Below are 12500 nucleotides of genomic sequence, written 5' to 3'. Positions count from 1 at the left end.
TGACCTCCAGGGGTGCAGCATCTGCCACCTCTCAGCCGAGCCAGACCAGGGTCACGTTCAGTAGACCTAACGTGGCAGAACTATTATCACAGAACAAACAATACTCTGTGTGTTGTTATTGGACAAATTCAGGTTTGTTTCCTCCCCCATTGTACTCCGTTGTATTTAGTGTCTACCTTCATTACTCAGCCACAAGCAGGAGGAAAACATTTTTTTTCAAACAAAACCAAAAATGACGCATCTTCTTATAAGGACAGGTTCAGGTAGTACCGCCTCGTTTCGAAACATTTCCGATCATTTTGGTTTCTACTGAAGGCTACTAAAAGGAGAGTAATGGAATCAATGACACAATTGCTTCTATGTAAGTATGGTAAATTTGTTGAACATTTCAGTAGTCTATAGGGGGGCCTCTACTCCTGGTCTCCTCTACGTCTTCTAGACTTGATTTGAAGTGACAGGATAGGTGACATGTCACAATAAGATAGGTGACATGTCACAATAGGGTGGTCACGATGTCACAATAGGGTGGATGCCTAAAGTATCAATTTGCTTTAAAAGAAAGGAGACAAGGAGAGGAAGCTGTTAGAGACCGTTGAGATGTCGCCGGGGGGACCGGCAGACATCCCCCCCCCACCACACACACTGTTACTGGACGACCCACAGATTAGAACCGTAAAAACTGAGACTTAAAGACCGGAGCGAGGGAGCGCACTCCTCTTGCTTTTTCTACCAAAACAAAAACAAAAAACAGGGTGATGAAAAAGAAAAAAAAAATCAAAGAAAACTGCATTTTAATTTAGACCAGGATGAAAGACACACCCACTTAGCACAAACATATTTACAAGCCCAAAAAATAAAAGTAAAAACGCTTAACTTCTTCTTCTTCTTTTTGTTGTCCTAAGGCCCCCCCTCCCCCCCACACGCAATTTTCTTCTTCTTTTTTCCCTCCTTTTTATCCAAAATAAAAATTGTACACATAAGAGTTATGAAAATATAGGTTATTCCAACACGGCTGTGTAATGGACTCCCCTTCTCTCTTGCTCTCTCCTCCTCATTTCTTTCTCTCTTCCTCCTCCTCCTCCTCCTCCTCCTCTCTTCTTTCTCTCCATTAAGGGTGTTGGGGGGGGGGGGGGGTGTTGGGTGTTGCTGTTCCGTCCCGCTGGCCTGTCCCAACCCTAACTCCTCCCTGACCCCAGGGTGTGGAATGGGGGTCATAGGGTCACGGTCGAGTCGTTAGGTCACAGCTCGTCGCGGTCCCTGCTGAGAATGGTGTAACGAGTCTCACTGGGGGCAAGCTTCTGGAATGAACTCTCTGGAGGGTTACTGGCCACCTCACGGATCTCCTCCTGGTGATAACACACACAATGTTACACACATAATGTTACTCACATTATGTTACACACACACACAGTATTCTGATGTCTCACCTGTCCAGGTGTGCTGTCTGTAGGGTCGGGTCCGTGGTGGAACTCTCTGTGCAACTTCCCTGAGTGGAGGTCCAGAACAAACTGTCTCAGCTTCCCTGGGATCCTACAAAGACAGAGAGAGACAGAGAGAGAGAGAGAGAGAGAGAGAGACAATGGGTGTAAGTGGCTGCAATTGTAAGTGAGTTGAATTGATAATCATACTCCTCAAGTCCTAACCCGCCCCCCCCCACTCCCCACCCCGCCAACAAACTGGTAGCTTTTCAATTGCGTAGCTAGCAGAGGACACAAGATCGAGACTTGTGAGTTGTAGAGCAAATTAAGCAGCAATACAGTTTTTGCGTCAGTGTGACCCCTGTATCAGTGGTGCCGTGACCCAGATCTGCACTCGCGCTCAGCTTAACGGCCGCAGAGTGAGTTCAGAGGGATAACAGCACAGAAGATCACCGGCGCCCCCCTCCCCTCTCTGGAGGAGCTGTACAACACACGCTGTCTCAGGAGGGCCTCCAAGATCTCCAAGGACCCGACCCACCCTGGGCACGTACACTTTGTCAAGCTGCCCTCGAACAGGAGGTACAGGACCCCGGCCGCTAAGACAAACAGACTGAAGGACTGCTTCTACCACAGGGCCGTCAAGGCCCTGAACACAGAAAAGGCCTAAGTTCTGGGCCCAGGACAGTCCAGACGGATTGTATGGCAGCTAGTGCTGAGGCACAAACATGTACATTTTCAAGCCTGCAAACTGTGACACTTTAAAATAATGTGAAAAAATACTCTTTGTGCAATATGACAACCCTAGTTGACTATCTGTGCAGTATAGTACAGTGGATTGTGTACATAGCCTTTATTGATGTAAACCAGCTCCTTACCTTCTTGTGATTTTATGCATCTATGCTTTTTCTAAAATGTGTTTTCTTTTTCCTTTCCTAACACCAGGGGAGCCACCCCTCCTAAATTTCGTTGTTTGGTACCTGTACTGTAGCAATGACAAATAAAGTCCATTCCATTCCATTCCATAGTGATTGGGGTTTCAATTAGTCAATAAGAGGCAAGATCAAGATTCCTGTGAGCAAAGAAGAAGAAATACTGTTTTGCGGCAGTTACACAACCTGAATCCATACCCACAGGTAGATGGGGTAAAAACAGATCACAGCACGGACATTTAAGCCACATGAAACATTTAAAGCCCGTAGAAAGAGGTTGATCATCCTGAATGTGCCAATGAAACAACATTTATTTATACCAATTTGTAATAATGACATCTTCTGAAATGTGGTTAATGACACTTTAATAGGGATTATTTTGCACTGTAAATAATAAAACTGTCATTTTGGACTTTTTGCACTTTAAGGTCATTAAGTGCATATTACAGCGGTGACACTGTCTCTGTATGTTAGATACACACACACACACACACACACACACACACACACACACACACACCATCAACTCAAACCAACATACATGCCACTAATGACATCATGAGATCTGTACCACATGTAGAGTGGAGGAGACACAGTGGTGAGATACAATTAGGTTAGGGGAGGGTGGTCAGTCCTCAGGGCTCTCTCTGTCTGTCTGTCTGATCAAACACTGATTGGAGGAGAGTGGGGGGGGGGGGGGGGGTGGAATAAATAAGATAAGATTAGACTAGATTAGTTTAGCACTAATTGCATGTGTCAAATCATGTCACATTAGCTCTGGTGTCCTTGGACATTAATATTAGAGGCTTGAGAGGTGTGACATTTCTGTGATATTCTGTAGTGTGGTGTGTGTGTGCATGGAATTTACTTTAATGAAGGATTGTAGAATTTGGTATGAGGATATAAATAAACTACGAGCCTTCTCAAAATCAGCCACACACAGACACAGACACAGACACAGACACACAGACACAGACACAGACACAGACACAGACACAGTCACAGACACAGTCACAGTCACAGACACACTCACTCGCCAAACTGAAGATGAAGAATATATTGCATTGTGTGTCATTCAAGTCCAAGTCCCCAAAACCCCAGAACACACTTGTACACAATGAAAACAGAGAACAGTAAAAATGGAGTAATAGTGGGGTACTTACAGGATGTCTCTGTACTCTGGGAAGACATACATGTGTCTGAACGAGTCTATAGCGATGACCGGGCAGTCAGCTGGGGTTTTCTGGATGTGCAGCAGAGGGTGACGGAACTTATCACAGTCTGCGTGGAGGAAGTTGATAGACCCTGAAAATTGGGAGAGAGGAGCAGGTGAGCCGAAAGGTGACAGTGCCACACACACACACACAGTGAAGAACAACACTGGATCATTTCCCACTGTATAGGTTCCTCTCTTCTAACACAAACTTACCTTTCTCGCTGATGAGCTGGCGTGCCACCTCGTGCTGGAACTTCTCCAGACTTTCGGAGTCCTCCTTCAAGTGGAACAGGATCAGGAACGGGATCCCCTCTTCAGTCAGCTCCTGGAAAAACAGACGCACACACACACACACAGAGTTAGTGTGCCGGGTCGTGTGTGTCGGTGACTAAGGGAGTGACAGAACGGTGACAGAGAAGAGGAGAAAGAGAAGCAGGAAATGGGAGGAGAACCCACCTCTCCGTTCTCAAAGGTGATCTCTCGGACCAGGGGCACACACTTGTCCTGAGCCCAGGCGTATGTCAGGTCAAAGTTGGTGAGGGAGCCCAGGTAGACCATGTCAGGAACAGTCTCCCCGATCGGCTTATAGATCACATTATCACCACTGAACCTCTCTGCCTGGGACACCTCGCTGAGGGGGGGGGGGGGGTAGAGAGAGGGAACATATACAAAGATTATTCGAATGCTGGGACCTATTTCATCCAACCCAAGTCAAGTGCAGACATGGGTCAATGTCACTGGGTATCTGGGGTGGGGGGTCTCACCCGAATGCAGACAGGAACACACAGTCGTCTCGGAGGATGTTGGCCACCTTCTCAAACGAGTGGTAGTTCTCAGAGTCCTTCAGGTCAAAGTAACCAATGATGGTACGCTTGCTCCTCTGTTGAGCGAGAAAGGGGGGGCGGGGGGCGGGGGGAGAGACCTGTCAGCAGCGATTCATCCCAGACAAACCGTTGGTGTTTGTTTTAGTGTAGATGTGTGTGTGTGTGTGTGTGTGTGTGTGTGTGTGTGTGTGTGTGTGTGGTACTCACATCCACGGTGTTGATCTCCTCCAGGGAGTGTATTTCTTTAATGGGGTCGACCTTCTGCTGGCGAATGAACTCAGCGATGGCCGTGACTGACCTCTGACCTCTGTACTCCCTCTTCATCATCATTCCGTTACGGAACATCTTCAGTGTGGGATACTTACTGATCCTGTACCGCTGGGCTATGTCCGCTAGAGAGAGATAGAAAGAGACACACACAGGGTGAGAGGGAGAGAGAGAGAGAGAGGGAGAGAGAGAGAGAGAGAGAGAGAGAGAGAGAGAGAGAGAGAGAGAGAGAGAGAGAGAGAGAGAGAGAGAGAGAGAGAGAGAAAGAGAGGTCAAATAAGACAGAGGTTGATGTGCAGAGAGACGGGTAGAGAGAAAGGCAGAAAGGGACAGATAGAGGGAGTCTAAAGACACTGCCGTCAGTCAGCTCTGATCTCCCAGATGAAAGCTGCCCCCTGCAGAGAGTAAATATTTTCAGTGCTCTGTTTGTTTGTGTGTGTATGTGTATGTATGTGTGTGTGTGTGTGTGTGTGTGTGTGTGTGGCAGGTGTCAGTCTCTCTGCAGGGTGTCTCTAAGCCTCCCATCTTCACAGGCAGCAGCAGTTTTGTCATTAGCCTTCAAACAGTTTGCAGGTCATCAATAATTCTATTTAATTTGCTTTATCTCAAAGGCTGGGCCTGGCTGCTGCCTGCGTATCTGTTAGGGAGTTGGGGCTGTATTACGTGGGGGGTGGATATCTATAGTGTGTGTGAGTGTGTGTGTGTGTGTGTGTTTGTGTGTCTGTGTGTCTGTGTGTCTGTGTGTCTGTGTGAGTGTCTGTGAGTGTGTGTGTCTGTGTGTGAGTGTGTGTGTGTGTGTGTGTGTGCGCGAGTGTGTGAGTGTGTGAGTGTGTGTGAGTGTGTGAGTGTGTGTGTGTGTGTGTGGGTGAGTGTGTGTGTGTGTGTGTGTGTGTGTGTGAGTGTGTGAGTGTGTGTGTGTGTGTGTGTGTGAGTGTGTGAGTGTGTGAGTGTGTGTGTGTGTGCGAGTGTGCGAGTGTGTGTGAGTGTGTGAGTGTGTGTGTGTGTGTGAGTGGGTGTGAGTGAGTGTGTGTGAGTGTGTGAGTGTGTGTGAGTGTGTGAGTGTGTGAGTGTGTGAGTGTGTGAGTGTGTGAGTGTGTGAGTGTCTGTGGTATGATGTATGGTGTATGTACAGTGTGAGTGTCTGTGGTATGATGTATGGTGTATGGTGTATGGTGTATGGTGTATGGTGTATGGTGTATGTACAGGACTCACAATGCTGGTCACAGTCGACGCGCGCAAACACCACCTGAGTGGCCTCGGGAAACTCCTCCCTCACCACATTAGATGATTCCTCAAAAATAGGATGAAGCATCTGACTGAACCTACACCTAAAGGGGGAGGGGGGAGGGGGGTTGGAGACGTGTCATTTGCGTACAAATTAGATTTCTCAGCATTCCCCTTTGGAATGCCTGTCCAACAGTAATTGCTTTAGGAACATTGCGTTCCTCCTGTCACGCTAATAAAGCTTGGTTAACCGACAGGGGCAACACGCACAAAAACACCCGGTACACAAGTTAAACACACACAAGCCAAACAGTTGATGTTGACAGAAAAGACGTTCACGAGAACGCCCACACACACACAGACACACATGGTTAAATAACACTGTACATGCTGACAGGTGCTTAGTGTGAGAGCAGTAACATACTTACCAATCTGCGTAAAAATTCACCAACGCCACACCAGCATTATCTGCAAGGAAACACATGCATTATGAACTCACACACACACACACGCATACATACATACATACTACTCTGTATGTTTTTCAATACAAAATGTAAGGGCAATATATACTTTAATATGTGGACTACATAAGCAAATGTGGTTAATTGTTAATTTTCGATTATTACTGAGAATGGCGAGATGGGGGAAATGGGAAGTTGCCGAGTTTGCTTATGCAGGTGTTTGCTTATGTGTCTCTTACTGAGGATGTCATCGATGTTTGCTGTATCCAGACTGGTGATCTCCGCCTGTGCTGGAGAGGAGAGACCCGTCACCTACAGAGAGACAGGGGAAAGAGTGACTGATAACCCATCTTTTTAATATTGCCTTTAAATAACTCAATAATTAAATGATGATTATATAACGATTAAAGCACTTTGAGCTGCAACGTCTGCAGGAAAAGTGCTATACGGTTATTATTATTATTATTATAACACAACTACAACCGGTAGGTCACAGGGCTATGGTCACACTCCTAGAGGAAGAGGACCTTCATGACTGGGGCAGTAAGGGAGGGAGTGATGGATATTGCAGATTTGAAGGAACTGGAAAGCCTAGGCTAATCGTAAACCCATCACTTCCTCCTTTTCTCTCCCCATCTCCTGGAAGTGAACTCCACAGATGATGATGGAGCAGCTGGATCAAGATGAAAGTCTAAGGGTCAAAGTTCATAGGCGAGAGGTGGTGTTCACTGCAGGTCCTCAGTCTGCCATAGTAATGACGCTGATCCCGATGCATTTGAAGTGCATTTCAGGAAATCCTATGGCCTACACCTAGTAGGCTGCACAAAGGACCAAATGAATACACACTTCCTCCATAAACAGCTAGGAGCAATATGACAGCACACTACATCTACACTGCTTCTACAACACACAAACCTGAGAGGGCTTCCATCCTATCCTATCCTATCATTTCACACCTGCATTGTTAGTGAACACCTTTCCAACAGTGACACTCTCAGAAGCACCCTGTCACCAAGGACAGTTAGAGAGAGAAGGCTTGGGCTATCTGATGACAGGCCAGTAATTTGACTACTCAGCAGGGTGTGTGTGTGTATGTACCGGTATTTCCCCTCCCCCTAGAATGTAGCAGGCATACAAACAGACAGCTCTGTGTGCTCTAGGTGGTAGACTAGACTAGTCTATCAGGATAACACACATCAAATAAATGAAGATAAAATATTTTGTGTGTGTGTCAGTACAGTATAGCCTAGTTTATAATGAGTAGCTGACCAGGCACCTTTTTCATTACACTTCAAGCCTTGGCTAACAATGTAGGTAGCTACTACTGTAGTACTCGAGAGGGATGATGTGGTTCCGCAAGTCAGCTTAACATGAAGAACACGAATCGCATCGATAAACAAATCCACGTGTCCTGTCCTGATGGTGAATGAAGTGTAAGAGCACTCTCTCCTCTCAACTCCCTAGTCCTTTGACACTTGTGTAAGATCTGAAAGGATTGGATAGATAGGCCCTAAAGCAAGACAGTCAGTGGTAGCTCCAACTTGCCCTCTGATAGACTATGTGGACTTTTTTGTCACAAAGCTTGTTTGGCCAAATTCTCTCAGATGTGCAGAAACTGTTGAGGTTGGAGAGGCTGTGACAGAGCTTGTTCCTGGACACAGGGCCCAGAACTCTCTCAGTTCGTGAGCTTAGAATTATAAGGTTCTATCTCCGTTTAGGGTAGTTCAGAGATATTGAGCGTCAAAGTCTTTACATTCCATTATGTTTTGTGAGATGGAACCTTTGTATTTTATGAATTACTAACTCAAATATTTCAACATTTTAAAAATAACACCACACAGGCATTAATAAACACCTAATGGATCAGCTTATGTAAAAAACTCAATTTTGCCAAAAATGGAGATAGAACCTTATAATTCTAACATCACAAGTTGCAGCCACAGTCAGTAAGCGCTGTGGTAAGTTCCGGGTTGTCAGCCAATAGAAATGAGCCACAACAGAGGAATTCACCAACCGGCTATAAGCTAATCATTCAGATGCCCAAAGGATGCATCATCTGAAAATAAATACAACTTTTGCTGGAAGTCAGGAATAACGTCAAAGCACGAAATGTACAAAACACAATTAAAAACGGTCAATTAAAACAGTTAAACAGTCTGTTAGTTAAGCTAAGGGGAAGCGTGGGCTGTTTTTGCTTGCTAGCTACTTAAGCTAGTCTACAAGATAGCATTGCGTTGCCCACCCGGCTAGTTAGCCATGCTAGAAAGCTAAATCGAGAATAAGAAGTTTGATTAGATAGTAATTAAGTCATTCATTAACACCTTAGGCAGTAAATCACGTTACATTCTCTGATTCTGACTTGACAGTTCTAATATGAACAGCTAATGAACTGATCACTTTCTTTCTTTAGCTGCTTGCATTTGCAATATCAAACCAAGCAAAAGTGGCCTTATGAATATGTCTTGATATGATAATACTAAATGTACTCAGAGACAGAGAGCCATTCCATCATTGACGTTTGCTAGCTACGCATGATCAATAACCAACAACATTCACCGATTAGTGTTAGTTAGTTAGTGTGGCCATCCAACATCCAAGGACTCAATGTCAGGCTAACTTTGCTACCAAAATCAAGAAACCATCAATGGTAATACTGCCTGGGTTGATTTATGGATAGCTAGGCTAAGCTAGTAGAGTGATTTAACCGGCTAACGACGCAATGCTTTTGGGTTGATCTCCCCCTGCCTAGCTAAGCACTGGACAGTACCAAAAAAATACATGTTATTCATTTAAAAATACATTTCTGTATTGCCTTCTGATCTCCCACTCACACACACACAGCTAGCTAACGTTAGCCACACGTTAGCCAGTTGCCACACAGTCACAGGGGGAACCAGCCTCTTACAAAGGCGAGGGAGTTACATTACAGCCCCCCAAAACGCAGCTCCCTTACCAGCATTAACGTGAAGAGGCAGGTCTCCATAGAGGGTAATATCGGTGGTAGTTTCATTGTATAGTAGTGGAGTTATCAGAAGAGGTTATAAATGTTGTTCGGTTTCCTGGTCTCGTATCTCGACACCACTTTTCTGGCAGCAGGAAACGGACGGGGAGCTGTAAGGCCCAGAACCCACACGGTGACCACGGTAACATGACTGATACTTCCGTGTGTGTCGCTGAGTGTGATGGGAATTGTAGTGTACAGAGAGCTTTTATTCATCTCTCCGTACGACAGCAGAAACTACAAATATGTCTTCCGCTGAGAGTCAGTTGAAGATGGGAATTGTAGTTTTGTGTGTTTTGTGACCCAGATGTTTGTGGTCCGACGGAACGTCCTCAGAACAGAACTTTCCACCCCCCAGATTTGGTAGAAAAGGGGAATACGGAAAAGACAGTGGAAATAAGAGCACCACAAACCTATTTAAAACACATCATTTGATGCTAACACCTGCTAAAGCTAAATAGACAGTTCACACACACTAAAATCAGTGATTTTTCTTCTGGAGAAAAGGTGAGTTTGCATCATTGTTAGCTTGCTCATGCTACTTTGCTAGCTATCAAACTCTTTCTTAACTTTGGGTATTTATGTATTAGCTGGACATTATAGCTAGTAGTGTAGTCAGACTGACTGATATGATATTCCTCCTTCCAGAGATTCATCTTATTGTATTGAGTCTCCCCCCCCCCAAACGTCACAGATAACGTTAGGCTACTTATTCATTGATATCATAATCCAGCTGTTTTAGTTTTGCAAGTTGCCTTCGAGCATGACCAGATATTAACTGTGAACAATAAAACTGTCTACGAAGGAAGACACTTTCTGTCTTTGCTGCCACTCATACAAGTTGCAGGCGCAAAGACATATTAGGGAGGCAAGAGTGATGTGTCTGAGCCACTGATCTTATTATAATAATAATTAATTATTATTAATTATTACTGATCTATATCCAGAACAGTGGTCTGAGCAGACTGCTGTTGGGAGTGCAGTCCTCTCTTGTCTGTCTCTAGCTCCCTATGCCTGTCTCTCTCTCTCTCTCTCTCTCTCTCTCCCCTCCACCACTGTGTCTGTCTGTTTGTCTGACTTGCTCTATCTCTTTCTCTCTCTGCTCCTCCCTCCCTCTCTCACTCTGTTTTCTGCGCCTCCTGCATGTCTCCTCTCCATTTCCCTCTCTTTTTATCTATTCTTCCATCTGTCCAAGTCTATAAAGCCTGTGTAATCAGGTGAAAAGCCTGGGTGAACGAGAGTGTAGCAGGTGTAGCTGTGTGTGTGTGTGTGTGTGTGTGTGTGTGTGTGCGCGCGTGCGTGTGAGAGAGAGAGAGACATTGGCAGCGTGTGTGAGCAGGTGGGCACGTCTCAGTGTGTGAGTGATCCTCTCTCTTTCCCCCTGTAGGAGCCAGGATCAGGGCAGGCAGGGGACCTGGAGTCACAGCCAGGCCCACCGAGAATGCACTGAGCTGGGGGAACATCTGCTGAGTCCTCCCCCTTGCACTTTGCACAGCCATGGTAAGAATCCAACACACTCATACTAGCACAGCCATGGTAAGAGTCTAACACACACATAAACACACACTATGTTTCTTTTGTTTTACCTCTGGACCATTTGGTATATCCCATACCTGTCATAATACACTGATATGGTCTGTGTGTGTGCGTGCGTGCATGTGTATAAGTGTCTGTGTCTCTGTGTGTGTATGTTATCATTAAGTAGATTGAATGTTGAATTGAATCCCAGCATTAATATTTGATGAGCTAAAGCCATCCATAGGGGGTTCCCAGTGTGTCAGCAACTCACAGATGGAGACATCGAAAGACTTATTTGTGTGTGTGTGTGTGTGTGTGTGTGTGTGGGTGTGTGTGTGTGTGTGTGTGTGTGTGTGTTTTGTAATCTGTAATAATTAAAACTGAGCGGAGGCCAGTTGTGTCATGTTGCTGTTTACGGAGCAGTCATATGGTCGTAGCTTTGATGTTACCAGCTTATCTTCTTCATTCTAATGTGCAGCCAAAGAAAGCATTATCTTAGACCTGCTCCCTATGGGTATGGCCCAATTTCAATATATTAAAACATTGTCATTGAAGGTTAGCTTATGAATGGTAACCAGTTTGTTTCTCATGAATTACACACAGGTTTATATTATCAAACAGTTTATTCCAGAGCAATATGCGATATGATTTCTGGAGCGTTATTACTTTCACCGCTTACTAAAGGTTAACCAACTACCGGTGCTAACAGTAGACCGTCCCGATATCTACCAGTGAGCTCAGGCAGGGTTGCACTCACACGTGAAGGCCACTCTCTTCAGTCTAAAAAAACCATCCTACGCCAATATCTCTTTCTTTCTCTTCTCTCTCGTTTTCTCTGCATCCCTCTATCTTATTTACTCACTTTTCTCTCATTGATTTCTTGTTTGTTTTTACAGCTGATAATGTCCCTGTGCTCAGATTTTGCCGCCGGGCACATGGTTCTCTGCACTCTAATTGGACATTTAATTAGATCACAGTTTTAGGCCAATTAGACTCTGAGATGTAGGAGGAGGGTGTCGAGGGGAGAAGAGGGTGTTTGAGGGAAGGAGAGGGTTAAGTCCCAGAGCTGATGTCTTTCTCTCTCTCTCTCTCTCTCTCTCTCTATCGCTCTCTCTCTCTATCGCTCTCTCTCTCTCTCGCTCTCTCTCTCTCTCTCTCTCTCTCTCTCTCTCTCTCTCTCTCTCTCTCTATCGCTCTCTTTCTTTTTCTCTTTCTCTCCTCTCTCTCTCTCTCCTGGGGCTGTCTCATTAGTGATATAATCGGAGGTTGTTATGGGGCGCAAATCTCAAATGACACCCTATTCCCTATGCAATGCGCTACTGGCTCTTGTCAAATGTAGTCCCATGCTCTACATGGGAAATATTGTGATTAGAGATGCAGCCAGGGTGTTATGCTGTCGATGGCTCTGATTAATCTCCAATACAGCATGACAGACTGCCAGTCATAGCAGCATCGACCAGCTCAGAGCTCTCCACACACACACACGCACGCACACGCACACACACACACACACACACACACACACACACACACACACACACACACACACACACACACACAGTGTTAGATTAGTGACAGGGGCAGAACCCTATCGACTGAGTGGAATGTTATGGTATGATATCACACTCTAATGAGGCAA

General features: G+C 45.4%; 2 protein-coding genes across 2 annotated transcripts in view; one reads left to right on the top strand and one right to left on the bottom strand.

Annotated features, from left to right (window-relative positions):
- The window catches only part of erp44 (endoplasmic reticulum protein 44), a 9765-nt gene extending 348 nt beyond the window's left edge, over nucleotides 1-9417 (bottom strand). Inside the window, exons 1-11 of the mRNA XM_080541314.1 lie at nucleotides 9296-9417; nucleotides 6582-6654; nucleotides 6307-6346; nucleotides 5867-5982; nucleotides 4595-4779; nucleotides 4328-4443; nucleotides 4020-4194; nucleotides 3777-3888; nucleotides 3511-3652; nucleotides 1428-1530; nucleotides 1-1346 (exon numbers count right to left, since the gene is read on the bottom strand). The exon at nucleotides 1-1346 is cut by the window's left edge and continues 348 nt beyond it. Of these exons, the coding sequence (XP_080397440.1) occupies nucleotides 1239-1346; nucleotides 1428-1530; nucleotides 3511-3652; nucleotides 3777-3888; nucleotides 4020-4194; nucleotides 4328-4443; nucleotides 4595-4779; nucleotides 5867-5982; nucleotides 6307-6346; nucleotides 6582-6654; nucleotides 9296-9352 (1227 nt within the window). The 5' untranslated portion in view covers nucleotides 9353-9417 and the 3' untranslated portion in view covers nucleotides 1-1238. The remainder of the gene's footprint in view (nucleotides 1347-1427; nucleotides 1531-3510; nucleotides 3653-3776; nucleotides 3889-4019; nucleotides 4195-4327; nucleotides 4444-4594; nucleotides 4780-5866; nucleotides 5983-6306; nucleotides 6347-6581; nucleotides 6655-9295) is intronic.
- Nucleotides 9418-9650: 233 nt separating this feature from the next.
- The window catches only part of invs (inversin), a gene marked incomplete at its 5' end in the record, with an annotated part of 24493 nt that continues 21643 nt past the window's right edge, over nucleotides 9651-12500 (top strand). The window contains 2 exons of the mRNA XM_080540933.1: nucleotides 9651-9706; nucleotides 10731-10843. Of these exons, the coding sequence (XP_080397059.1) occupies nucleotides 9651-9706; nucleotides 10731-10843 (169 nt within the window). The remainder of the gene's footprint in view (nucleotides 9707-10730; nucleotides 10844-12500) is intronic.

This window comes from Nansenia antarctica, assembly GCF_963989245.1.
Source record: "Nansenia antarctica genome assembly, chromosome: 10".
NCBI lineage: Eukaryota > Metazoa > Chordata > Actinopteri > Argentiniformes > Microstomatidae > Nansenia > Nansenia antarctica.
The sequence above is the reverse complement of the archived record's forward strand: the minus strand, read 5'-3'. Positions and strand labels throughout refer to the sequence as shown.